The sequence below is a fragment of the Nothoprocta perdicaria genome, unplaced genomic scaffold, assembly GCF_003342845.1.
Source record: "Nothoprocta perdicaria isolate Ctin4 unplaced genomic scaffold, notPer1 scaffold_268, whole genome shotgun sequence".
In the NCBI taxonomy this organism is placed as follows: domain Eukaryota; kingdom Metazoa; phylum Chordata; class Aves; order Tinamiformes; family Tinamidae; genus Nothoprocta; species Nothoprocta perdicaria.
The window spans coordinates 436,316-449,479 of record NW_020455497.1 but is presented as its reverse complement, the minus strand read 5'-3'; the positions used below and the strand labels follow the sequence as shown (position 1 = coordinate 449,479).

At 41.7% G+C, this 13,164-nt stretch overlaps 1 protein-coding gene across 2 annotated transcripts in view; it reads left to right on the top strand.

Moving 5' to 3' along the window:
- The first annotated feature begins 32 nt into the window (after positions 1 to 32).
- FHOD3 (formin homology 2 domain containing 3) overlaps positions 33 to 13,164 on the top strand; it is a 363,251-nt gene continuing 350,119 nt past the window's right edge. For both annotated transcript variants that reach the window (XM_026040807.1, XM_026040808.1), the window contains exon 1: positions 33 to 203. In XM_026040807.1, coding sequence (XP_025896592.1) covers positions 33 to 203 — 171 coding nt within the window. The remainder of the gene's footprint in view (positions 204 to 13,164) is intronic.

Sequence of the window (13,164 nt, the reverse complement as noted above, 5' to 3'; positions counted from 1 at the left end):
GCCACTCGGGCGCGCCGCTGCATGGCCGCGCCATGGCCACGGCCACGCTGGTGTGCCGCGTGCAGTTCCTGGATGACACCGACCCCTTCAACAGCACCAACTTCCCCGAGCCCACGCGGCCGCCGCTCTACACCTTCCGCGAGGACATCCCGCTGGCCACGCAGCTGCCCGCCGTGCACCGCCTGCTGCGCGCCCCGCACAAGGTGAGCGCCGCGCGCGACGCCGCCTCAGGGGCCGGGAGGGAGGCTGTGGGCAAAGGAGCCGCTCCGGGAAGCAGGGAGAGGGGAGCGAGGCGGGCGCGGAGCGCGGCGGCCCGCCACAGAGCCGGGTGTCCGCCCGGGCCCGGGGCACCTGCGGCGGGCCCCGCGGCGCCCCACAGCACCAGGGCCGGGGCTGCCCGCGTCTCGCACCCGGGGCGCCTGCCCCTTGCCAGCCATCCCTGCGAGCGTGGCGGCGCTCGGCGAGCTAGCGTTTCGTGTGGGAGGCACGGCCAAGCCGAGGCGGGCACGAGCACCTTCACACAGGCAGGGTCTGGGCTTTGCCCTAGTCGGGTACAGCGAGGGCTTTGGTGAGAATAGCCGTTTGTCGGCCGCCCTTGGAACAATTGGTGCTGCTGGGCGCCCTTGTGAAGGGCTGCGGCGCCCACGAGCCTCGTGAAGTGTTACCTGGTTCTTCTTGCATACTTCTGATATGTCTGCTGGCTTCTGGAGTTCTGCCCTTGAAGTCAGGCACCCAGGCATGATGTTTGAATTTCAAATTTTCCAGACAATGCCATTGATTGGCATAATGGTGATGCCCTTTCATTATTTTCTTCCTTATTCTTTTATCTTGTAGCTACATATTCTGCAGTGCACCAAAGAAAATGATAAAAGTGTCCAGCTCTTTTTTTGTACAGAAGGGAGCACAGGAAAAGTTGCAGAACTCTTTCTGCCCCTCTGTCTGGTGAAGTGGGAGGAAAATACTCTCCCAACACCGCTTGTTGCACTGCATCTTGCTCTTGGGAGCTCGCGGGAGCATGACAAAGGGCCGTGTGTGCTCTTAGCTTTAAGGAGATCCAAAACCCAATAAAAGTATTTCAGAGAAAAGCTCTTGGAGCAGACAGAAGTTTTGTATTTGCGGAACAGTTTCCTGCATAATAGTTTCCAAGGATACAGCATCCAGAGAGCAGAGCTCTGCCTAACGCACAAAAACGTGCAGAGTCCTTGGTGCGCTGGGTCAGTCCTGTGTTCATGTGCTCAGGCCTCCCTAATTCAGAGCCTGGTCCCATTGTTTCAAAAGAAGACTTTTTTTTTGGAGGCAAAACTAATTAAGAGAAAGATGGGGAAGATTCTGATACCTCGTAGATTAGAATAAAAACATAATTTAAAATCAAATTTACCGTTAATTTGGCCTCATTTTTTAAGAGTGCTCTACTGAGTAGTGTTTTACTTCTGTGTTCCTTTGAATACTATCTTGACTTTTTTTTAGAGCCATCTGATAGCCTTTAGCAGGGTTTAGTGTCTCAGGAGCCACCCAGTATCCATCGTCACTTCTATACGTTTAACCCTTGCCCTGTGTTTCAGTGCACAATGTGTTTTTGAATGCTAGTTGAAGTTTTGAAGCTGAACTCGAGGACTTTGGATGAAAGATGATATAAATCCCTAGTGGTGCTATAAAATCAGTTATTAAAGACAGCCACTCTGCTCAAGGCAGTTCCTGTCCCCATGACTTGTTAATCTGGGGTTCTGACTCTTGCAAGCATGTGTTTCTGCTATTTTCATTATGTGGGTAGGCTCACTGAAATGTGTTTACATGGTTAAAGTTACCTTTGTGCTTGCAGAATCAGGGCCTATTTCTGGAATGCCTTAATTATGTCTCCTGGTATTCTTTTACATTTTACATTTATAAAAAAGGAGAGGAGGGCTAAAGAAGGTTGATGAGACTATTTTAGATGTATCCAGTAAAGGTAAAGAATAGTTCTTTCTGTGTGCTGGTAATTACTGCAACTTTTCTGTGATTATTGTTAGATGATTCTTTTTCAGTGGTATGTGCCACTTTTTCAGGAAAGGCTTTCCACTTTCTTTTTTTGGTGGAGGGGGCAAGAGGTTAGGCTTTTTTTTAAAATTTTTTCCTCAAGATTGTTCTCTAGAGAATCACCTCCTTACTTAACTAAGAGCACTTTAACACTTTTTTCCCCCACACTTCTCCCAGAATTTGTCCTGAACCCTGTGATCTCTGAGGAATGCAGCTGTCAAAGCAGACCACAGGGTGAAATTCAGGTGTCAGTTCAATTTGACACAGAGGGAGTTTGAGTGATTAATTAATTACTTTGAAAATTAGTGAGCTAATGGATTAATGGTCTTGATGGTGACTCATGCTAAGTATTTTGAAATAGACTTAGGACTTTATAGCTCAGAGAAGCAGCCCAAATCTTCGTGATCCCTGAAATCTTCAGAACTACTGGCCTTTTTCTTGTCAGTGAGTGCTACAAAAGAAAGAGCGAGGTGGTAGTTTGCAGCCTTCAGATCACTCACTGATTGGAATATCTCTGTGTAAATGATGTACTACTGTAGCATATGCCCAATACACTTAAGTCAGCAGAGAGAATTCCGTTGACTTCAGTGGATGTAAGATTCTGTCATTACTGAGCTGAAATTTCCAGTGATGACAGCATTATTTTTTGTGATTAATAAAAAAAAAAACCCAAAAGATATATGCTAAGTTATTATATTAAGTTATCGAGTAAATCTTTTAGAATGCAAGCGAAAAATACTTTGTGGTGTTGAGCTTTCTTAAGAAGCTTTTTTGTAACCAACATATGTTACAGTTTGACCCCCCAGGGCAGCATTTTTTCACTCCAGTTGTTTGGAAATAAACTCTTGATTTCATTTTTTTTTAAATTTCTTCTTCTTTTTAAACTTCAATATGTAATTGGATTTGGAAACAAGTCTTCATCTGATGAAACAAGTTTATGAGAACCAGTATCTGCTGGTTGGCGTTGTTTTTAGCTTCTTGTGCAGGGAACGCACAAGAGTTAGATGACTTAAGACTGATGAACACTGACTAGAAATGGGACTTACTACCCTGAAAGCATTAAGTACGTGGATGATATGAAGCAGCTAAACCAGCTGATAAACTGAAAAGTATCTGCAATCCTTCTTTCCCTTGAAACTATGTGTCTAATTGAAACCTCTCCCCAATCCTGTATTCTTTCTTCTCTCTGTATGCATACCTTTTTTTCTGCAGCCGTAATTTTGAATGAATATATATGTTTGAATATATACGTTGTGTCTCTTCTGCCTGGTGTGTGTAAAGGTGTGCCTGGAGCAGGTGTGCCAGATCCAATTCCCCAGGGCACTGCTGTAAGGGTTGTTCCCCTTGTGAACGGGCCTGTAGCTTGGGATGCCCAAGTCCTGGTTTCACCAGGATTGTGACGTGTAGATGCAGTTATGCACCGTGAGTTCCACTGTAGCACTTTTAGTAACACTTGAAAATTCTTGTTGAGCAACTTAGCTGTATTACAACCTGTGTGGGTTGCTCATATACATTTAATTAATGACCACGGTGCTGTTTGGGATCTGACTTTTACTGTCTTATTTCTTTGTAATATAGGGTGCTCTCTCTTTTCCTCTCTCTCTGTATCCATTGTTCTAACAAGAAATGGATCTAATCTGGAATCTGAATTCACGTGTCCCTTTTTCCCATTCCTGTGAACCTTGGGAAAATTAAGAGCTGGATCTAAGTTTGTGGTTCAGGCCCAGTGCCAATAATGTTAGTTAAATCTAATTTGGTACTTTGGATTTGCTGGTTTTGAATTGCTTTGAGTTATTTGATACTTCTGACTTGCTGACACAGGGTCATTCAGGAGAGTGGATATATATATATATACGTGGCCAATGTCAAGTGGCATGCTTTTTTTAGAGATCTTCCAAACTTATTCATATAATTACAGCATGCTGAGTACGTTACCGTATTCTGTTTTCACATCCCACTGTGCTCTTCAGTGGTAGGGCAGAAAGAAAGAGAGCGGTAAGAATTATATTTCAATAATGATACAGGAAATGATGGGTTTTGATATAGGAAGGAAATGCAGTGGGAATACTTTGAGTAATAATGGAAAAACAAACCAACAAAAACAATCACGTATTGCATACGATGTAATGATGGTCCCAGTGTGAAGAGAGAGATATAATGGTATCGGGATAGTTGTTTTGACCTCTTGCTCCTGCTGAGAAAACTGCAGGCACCTTCTGTTGTCAAATCTCTCCCAAGAATGTGTAAATAGGAGCAGTGTCATGCGGCGGGGGGGAGGCATAGACAAGTAAATCTAATGATCTCCAGAGGGGTTCCAGAGTTTCATTCATAATCTGTCCAGATTTTCATCTTCAACTGTAGTGATTCAACCCTAGATTAAAGGCCATCGCTGCCTCTGGGGTGTGGTGGCATCACTGGCTTGTGTCCTGGCACTGAGCTCAGTCCTGGCACTGAACTCAATACCAGGATATATCCTGGCATAGACTTCAGCTTTCCTGAGAGTGGAAAACCTACCAGCTGGCTTCCTTTTCTTTGATTTGCTTGAAACACAGTTGTATTTTTAAATGTATTGATTTACAGAGGCTATGCCGGAGGAGAGGATTGTTTGGCTCCTGATCCTGGAGGATATGAGGGCAAGTAGAAAAGCCATTCTCTGAAGAAAGCATTTTGTGGGTTGGTGGTTGTGTTGTTCTTTGTTGGAGCTTAGCTATAGAAGACAGAATTTGGAATATTGACCTACCAGGGAAAAAAGACCCATGAAGATGGGAAATTAACTGATATCTCCTGCAAATATCGTGTCTAAGGAAAATGTAAGGCCTTATTTTTCAAGAGAAGAAGGGGCAGAACAGTTATTTCCAACAGCCTTTCAAAGTTCTCTAGATTTATCCACATATCCACAAAGCCTCATGCTTCAGGAGATTGACTCTGTAGTGATTGTGTAAGTTTGAATTTTCTACAGAAGTATTTAGGAGTGTAAACAGCTGTTTATTTTGACTTGAAAGCATGAGCTGCATTAGATCTCAGTTTGAAAAATGTTGTTCTGAGGCAATATGAACACATGTTCACAAACACAACTGTGAAAAGCTATGCATCTTCTGCAGCATGGGCCTTCAAAGAAGAAAACACCCTGCTACAGCAGATCTAAGTAAATATCAAACACTGGGCTTTCAGCATTTGTATTCAGACGGTTTAATGTAAGAGGTCTTTTAAGTTTTTTGCAAGGTATGACTTTTAACAAGTTATCGTTCAGTTAAGTTGTTTGCTTTAGGCTAAAAAAAATTGTAGTTATTGAATTTGACATTTCTGTGGGTTTTTGTTAGTTTAGCTGCTATTAGCTCAGGAGTCTTTGTAGAACATCATTTTAAGGAAGTTAGTTCTTAAAGTACTGTTAAATTTTCAAATTACCGATTAGTCACACAGCATCTAGATTCATAGTGCTATCCATTTACTGACTGCTTGCAATCAAACAAAGCAGGTGAAGAAAAAGTCAGTTCTCACTGTTATAATTCCACAGGTCTGGTACTTGCAGTTACGAATTTTGAGGTTTTCTATGAAAACTAGTTGCACCCCCTGTATTCCAAACTTTTCAAAAGTGATTTAAGGAAATGGCATTATTGCAGTCTGCCTGTAAATGCAGGCTTCGGTCGGTATCTGTGCTAATTGGTCCATTGTAGTTCTTCCCACGTTGTTCCAAATACAAATACACTTTTTCAGGCCTCTGGAATAGGTTGTGGTGTGGTTTTGTTTGTTTGTTTTTTCCCCCATGCTTCAGCAGCCATCCTACCTCGTAAGTAGTAACGAGTCGCTTTTCTTTCCGTGTGATTTTGTTTACTGGGTTGGGAGGAAGAGCGTTAGAACCAACCGCAGTGCCGCAGGTGATCGGGGCTGGTGCTATCCACCTCCTTGGAGAAACAGAGCCTCAGTAGGCTCGACTCACGTGCTAGGATATTGCTTCATTATGGGCTCAGAGGAAAGGGAGCCAGCTACTACACCTCTGTCATCACTTTATGTACCACCTGGATTGCATTATATTAGTAATAAATTAATATTGTATTACAGTTATTAATAACACAGCAAGGAATGTTGTTGCATGTTTTTAGCAGAGGAACAAGTTGAGACAAAAGTAGCTGTGAGTTCCCTGGTAGGCTCAACTACCTGGAAACATCTGCAACCATCTGGCATATGAAATTACTGAAGTAAAGGTGAATGAGACTTTAAAGTTCACGCTCCGTGTGTCATCACTTCAACACATATTAAAAAATGCATTGCGTTTTCCCATTCCAAACACATAGAAAAGAAATAATTTTCTCATTACCATTTAGGCATTAAGAATGCCTAAAAAATAAGAAGCTCTCTTTTCTTAATTCCAGTCTGACTTCCTATCTTTACTACCCACTGACCTTCACTCCATTTCGGGAACAGTTGTTTATTTGAATTAGTACTGACCTACTGCTGATTTTTGAACCTGGGTGCCTAGTCACTATTAATAAACAAGGGTACAGTATTTTTATTACTCTTCTGTACACCCATCATCGTTTTGCATTAGTGCTCAGTAGGCTGAACATTAAAGAGTGGAGGGCCCGAAAAAGTAGCTTCATCTCCTTTAAGTTGTAGTTCAAGAGTGTTTTTAAGACATAGCTATCATACCATGCTCTCTTGTGATTACTGAGAGGTAAACTCTAGGTATCTTGAAGATGAGGAAAAATATGCATGAGTTGCAGTACAAAATCAAGTCACATGCGCATGTGCTATTGGAAGAGGCCGTAGATTGAGACTTTATGGCCTTAAACCATAAAAATAACAAGCAGCATGTTCTGCTTTGTCTAGCTAAACAAGTTATGTTGTTTTATCTGCATTGGTACACATACAGCAATACAATTCTCCTGTGCATAATAAGCATCATTATGTTGGAATTAAGTGTAGTTACAGATACCTGCATTTGGGGAGGAATGACCCCGGACACCAGGGTAGATGAGGGGTTGATCTGCTGGAGAGCAGCCCCGCAGAGAGGGACCTGGGCGTCTTGGTGGACGACAAGTTGACCATGAGGCAGCAGTGTGCCCTGGTGGCCAAGAAGGCCAACGGGATCCTGGGGTGCATTAAGAAGAGCGTCTCCAGCAGGTCAAGGAAGGTGACCGTCCCCCTATACACAGTCCTGGTGAGGCCACATCTGGAGACTGTGTCCAGTTCTGGGCTCCCCAGTACAAGAGGGATGTGGAGCTGCTGGAGAGAGTCCAGCGCAGGGCTACGAGGATGACCAGGGGCCTGGAACATCTGCCCTATGAGCAAAGGCTGAGAGAGCTGGGCCTGTTCAGCCTGGAGAAGAGGAGGCTGAGGGGGGACCTGATCAGTGTCTATAAATACCTCAAGGGAGGCAGTGAGGAGGAGGGAGCGGCCTCTTTTGTGTGGTAGACAGTGATAGGACTAGAGGAAACGGCCACAAGCTGAGGCACCAAAAGTTCCACAGGAACTTAAGGAAACACTTCTTGACAGCGAGGGTGACAGAGCCCTGGAACAGGCTGCCCAGGGAGGTTGTGGAGTCTCCTTCTTTGGAGATCTTTAAAACCCGCTTGGATGCAGCCCTGTGCCATGTACTCTGGGTGACCCTGTGTGAGCAGGGGGGTTGGACTCGATGACCTCTGAGGTCCCTTCCAACCTTAAGCATTCTATGATTCTATAACTTATCTCCCTGTTTAGAGAAGTAGCTGGAATATGCCATTGTCTTCGATTCTGCAGTTTCTTCTGTTTTATAAAAACTATGGTTGCCAGTTCAAAACAATAATGGTAAGTAATGTTTATACTGATTGAAGAGTGAAAACAGGAGACATGAAAATTTCAGCACTGTTCTTTGAAGCCAGTTGCCTTGGACTACTGAGTCCTGCAATCCCTCTAAGTGTGATTAAGAAGAAAATAAGTGTTTGCTAAGTCATATAATTGTGCTATGGCATCCACAAGTAACAGCTTTAGAGGTAAAGTAGGTAAACTAGCTGTTTTAGCTCTAGTGAGTTGAGTGGGGTTTCTGTTTTCCCCCTGCCTCTGGTGGGTCCATTATCAGCGAATCAGATACCAGGAGGCACCTGCAGCATCTTGGGGACTGTGAAAGGAGGAAGTTGCAGCTCTCTGCCACATGCTAACTCACTTGTGCCTCCAAAGGTCACAGGCTGGACCACGGAGCTGAGGAAGCAAGTCCTGCCTGCTTTCCTCCTCCATTCCTGAGAGGCTATATCACACACCAGGGTTTGCAGGCAAGAGCGTCATAGTGGAGAACACAATCATGGCACCAGCTGCAAATTCGTCTGTGCTAACGAAAAGCTGAAGTTTTGTGCCTGCATTTTATGAGAGTAGACCAATGGTTTTAAATTTTCTCCACACCACCAATGATGGCCCCTTTCTAGCTGTGACACTGATGTAAGCAGACTTCTGGTACTGAGTAACACTTCTCATTTTATGAGAAGAAATAGAGTTGCATATCTACCCTGGCTTTAATACCGTATTGGAGCAGTTGTCCCTGGAGAGTGACGTTTGGCTTCACTTATAAAAGGCTTTTTTGCCCCTTCATGGAGGTTTGTGTGGGTGCTGACTCACAGCAGCCTGCGATCCTTTGCCTTTCCTATGGGAAGTCTTGGCCCTGCAGTGCCGGAGAGCCTCCCAGGCAAGGAATTAAGGTCACCTGTTGAGCTTTATTCTCTGCAACTGTGAGGGGCAGCAATCCTGCAGGGCACTTCAGAAAGGTGAAAGGAGTAAGCATCCCGATAGCACTGAGCACCAAGGAAAGGAGGTGGGCTGCAGATTGACACGTGCCTAGCACCGAGTGTGTGCTGGTCTCAGGATGGCCACCTTTCCTTCTGCCTCTAGAGTTTCTAAAGTTCCCTTGATAACATTTTTTTCTATCTCCTTCCTGTTGGCTTATTTGTAGGAATCTGTAGTATGATTGTAAAATAGATGTTTTCTCAAAAAATGTGTGTGAGGAAGAAGAGTTAGAGGGGACAAATTACACTGTATGTTCTTCTAAGTCGCTGCACATGTGTTTATTCCTTAAATTTTATCGTCTTGTTTTTCAACTACTCTGTATTAAGCTGCCAGTTGAGAAAATAGAGTTAAGCTTTTCTTATAAATGCAGAAGTACTCTCCAGTTACCATAAACAGTGTATACAGGCTTTGTTCATAATTGGAAAAACAGGCTGTAGGTAAACCATAGTATTTTATTTCAGGCTCATATGATTGTTTTAACCTGTGTTAATAGTTTAAATCATTCATGTATGGTAGTGGTTGCTGATGTTTGCAGTTCAAAGACTTTCATTTTTGTGCCAGTCTGATTAGAGTAAACGAGACATCTTGTGTCCCGTGTCTGTACGAGGAAGAAAAATGTGAATTCTTCTGGATTTAGTTTCCGTGCTTGTTTGCTTGTGACCCAAGTGTTTCCTTCCTGTCCTATTCACCTACTTCATTTTATCATGTAATACTTGGTATTGTTCCCTTTCTGAATTTTGGAGGATTAAATTATTTATTAAAATGCCATTAAAATAAATATATGTAATTTGCCTAGTAGATGGTATATGCTTCTTAGGATTTAGGTGTTCTGTTCAGTTTTTTTCCCATTCTCACCCATCTGCCCCCCTAAACATAGTTAACTTGTGTGTTGTACTGCTTCAGCTCTCCTATGATGACTATGCTCTTCATCCAGGTGTTATTATGCCTTGTTTGTGTGTGTTTATATAATCAGTTGAAAAGTTTCTTTAAGATTTAATTTTGGTTTAAGAAGGAAAATAAACCTTTTTTTTTTTTTTTTGTGCTGAAAGTGAATGTTGTGCAGAAAAAAAAAAAAAGGAAAATCCCAATGTCTCAGAAGGTGAGTGAGTAGAGATTTAAGAGGTAGACTGTCTTCCCGTGTTCGAGTGCTACTGAATTATGCTTTCAGATTTCTTCTACCTGGTTTTGAAATGTAGAGGAGGAAAAAAAAATGCTGCAGTTGATGAATGTGAATTGATGCTAAGCACAGGGTATGTTGATAGCTTTGATTTTTCTGAACTTTTCTACTCAGATTCTTAAGATTCAGTTTTCCTGATGCTTTCATTTAATTTGCTGAAGAGAAGTGATCAATACTCAAAAAGTGCCTGTCAAGAAACAATATGTGTAAAACCTTGAAGCTTGCTTTAATTAACATAATTATCTCAAGGTTCCCCTTTTTGCTAACTATATCTGCCTTGATTTGTGCCTGTTGAATATGAAAGTTTTCAGAATAGTTTTACATATTCCTTGTAGTCTTTTCCTTTTATTAGGGATGTGTTATAAAAGCACGCATCTCCTTGTGTTTGTCTGGGGGAAGATAGGGAAGAGGCCGCGAATGCTGTTTGCATTGCTCTTCAGAAGAAACCCAGTGAAAGGTACAGCTTGCTGTATCGAAAGTAAAATTTAAATGATTAAATCTCTTGGAAGCATGGTGATGAGATATAGCTTAAGTCTTCTTCCTTGCCTTATTTGTTGGTGTGCAGCAGCAATTCCAGTGTATGGGTGTCAATGCTATTTCATGGTATATATCTCTTTGACGTATCCTAAAGGATAAATGATTGCATGGTGCTATCACTGCTTGTATTATTCTCAAAGTGGTTTGCTCTTAGCAAACTCTATAGATCAGCCTTATATCTGAACCAATAATCTTAGCTTTTTGTTTTTTAAAAATTTTAAGACTGACGTTAAAGACACTGGTAATTAAGAATTTATACTTCAAATTCAGGGCTGGCTTGAAAAAAAAATTCGTTTATTTTTCATTATTATTTTTCGTTATTATGACAGCCTGGTATTTAAAAGTATCCTCAAAGCTGCTATTACAGAATAGATCCTGTAACTGTTACTTCAGCAGAGTAGTTGGGCACTGCACAGAATGAGGATGGAGTTGACTTATTATTGAGCCAGCCCTCAAAATACTATTCAAGGAAGCTACTTTGGAGTTGACTGAGAAGTCAGCTGAGCAGCTGCCAGTGAAGGTGAAAGGGTATTGATTTTTAGGGCTGCCGAAATGTTATCTCTAAATCATATTGAAAAGAATAGGGATGAAACTGTCATTTGTTTTAATGTTTTTCTTTGTGCAGTATTAACCAAGACAGGCGAGATATGAGTGTGCTCTGTTAGTGAAGGAATTCACTGCCAGTGAATAACTTTCTGGTGCTGTTCTTCGCAAAGAGGAGCACAGTCTACCATCCTGTGCTCTCAATGTTTTTCAGCATGTAATTGCGCTGGCCTATATACAGTAACTTGGCTGTCTTGAAGCTTTAATCCTAGCCATTGTAAGTGCTGATTGAATTGCAGGTTGAAAATAGCTTTTACTCAGACGTGCTGTTTGCTGTCTGTTGCTTTCTGCTTTGGCAAGTTGTTGGTAATATGACATGGTTAGAAGTTGACAAAGGTAACGGGCAGAATGCTGTTCAAGCATGTTATGCTTAAGAAAATACTTTGATGAATTTGGATAGTGTGGTTATACCTCAAATAAGTGAACAACCTTATTATTTTTTTATGGTTCTTGTATGCTGCTGAAAGAGTGCCCTTGCCTTAACACCATTCTTTAGATGAATGTTTTTCTGTGGGAAAGCCACTCGTAATAGACCATAGCTATTGGAAATCATTATAGCTAGGTGTGACTTGAGTGACAAAAAGTAGATTAAAAATATTTTTCAGTGAAGTGTAAGCTGAGCTATATTTACTTCCTTTATGTTGTTATGGTTTGTCACTGATATTCTAACAAGTATTTCAGGAAGATAGATGCAGCTGACAAGGAGAGAATAGCTTGCTATCTTGCTGGTAGTCATCAGCTAGTGTTATTTTAGGAAGTCTCAAGGGAGACTGATTAAAATCATGCTGTTGTGTTCTTTATCTGCCAAATTAGATTTCTTGAAATAAAAAGTTAATCTAAAGAGCTAACTTTTAAAACATGAGATTGCATGAATGTAAAAAAGTCCCCTGAACTTTTCCTGAGTGAATGTCTTGAAGGCTGCAGGCTTCACGCTACTCAGTTTTTATGTTTGTATGTTAAATTCAAGAAGGGGAATGTGAGTGGCAAATACTACCATTAAAAAAAAAAAAAAAAAAAAAAAAAAGGTACTTTCTTGAATAGCTTTTTGAATATATAGATGCATTTAAGGCAGTGTTATACCTCTCTGTTTTTTCTCATGTTGGTTATTTGACCCTTTCTTCTAAAAAAGTCAGTGCTGAAATGTATTCTGCAGGTGAGTCACCAGAGGTTAATACTGAAGTTGTTCCTATGTGCTGTGTTTTAGCAGGTTGCCTCTTTGACTGTTTAAATGTGATTGAATGCTCCTTTTCTGTGCAACTACTAAGAATCCTCATGATTTCTAAAGAGACCTGAAAACTGACGGAGTTGGGAGGACTGTTTGTGAGAGGGAGAAGGAGGGAAGGTCTTGAAAGTTTTTACTGGCCTGGAAACAGGAATATTGTCATGAGCAGATTGTAGCCAAATTTTGCATCTCTTGTAGACTGTATTTTATCAGTTGTAACTTTGTGAAAAGATGCTGGGAGAATTAATGCCAAGACATTTGTTTTGCAGGAGAATCTGTTCTGGCAAACTGTAAAGCTCGTAAATTTACAAGCATCTCTGTTATATTGCTGGGATCTGTTGTGAAGAATTTTAATTAGCTGTTTGGGAAAGTATATGAGAGATTTGGCATGAAAATTCTTACTGTAGCCTGTGACAGCAACATGTATAACGTTGTTCCTTGTTTTACCAAGGAATTTTAATCGACTATTTGCTGATGTTGTGGAACCTAAATGCTAGATTTTAAAGCTGTCCCTATTGGGCAGTGACCTGAATAATGCTCATGTCCGTTCTTATGATTTAGAAATGGATGTGAAAAATGCTATCTACTTAGGCAGATTCCACTGAAACTAATTAGCAGCTTCAGTTTCTTTTTGTTGTGGAGAAGGGAGGTGAATGTGAGTCCCCAACTGCCGAATGTTTATACAAATACCTCATGGTGTTTGAGCAATTATAAAGGCCTGGGTAGCAAAGCAGTGTCGGTGTCATCTCTCATTCTTATTGCTCTTCTCCTTGCTGTTTTTCCACATCACAGCCTGTACTGTAGCAGAAGGTGAAAGCTCATTACAAGTGATGGTAGTTTGCTAGGACTTGTGAGTCAGCCT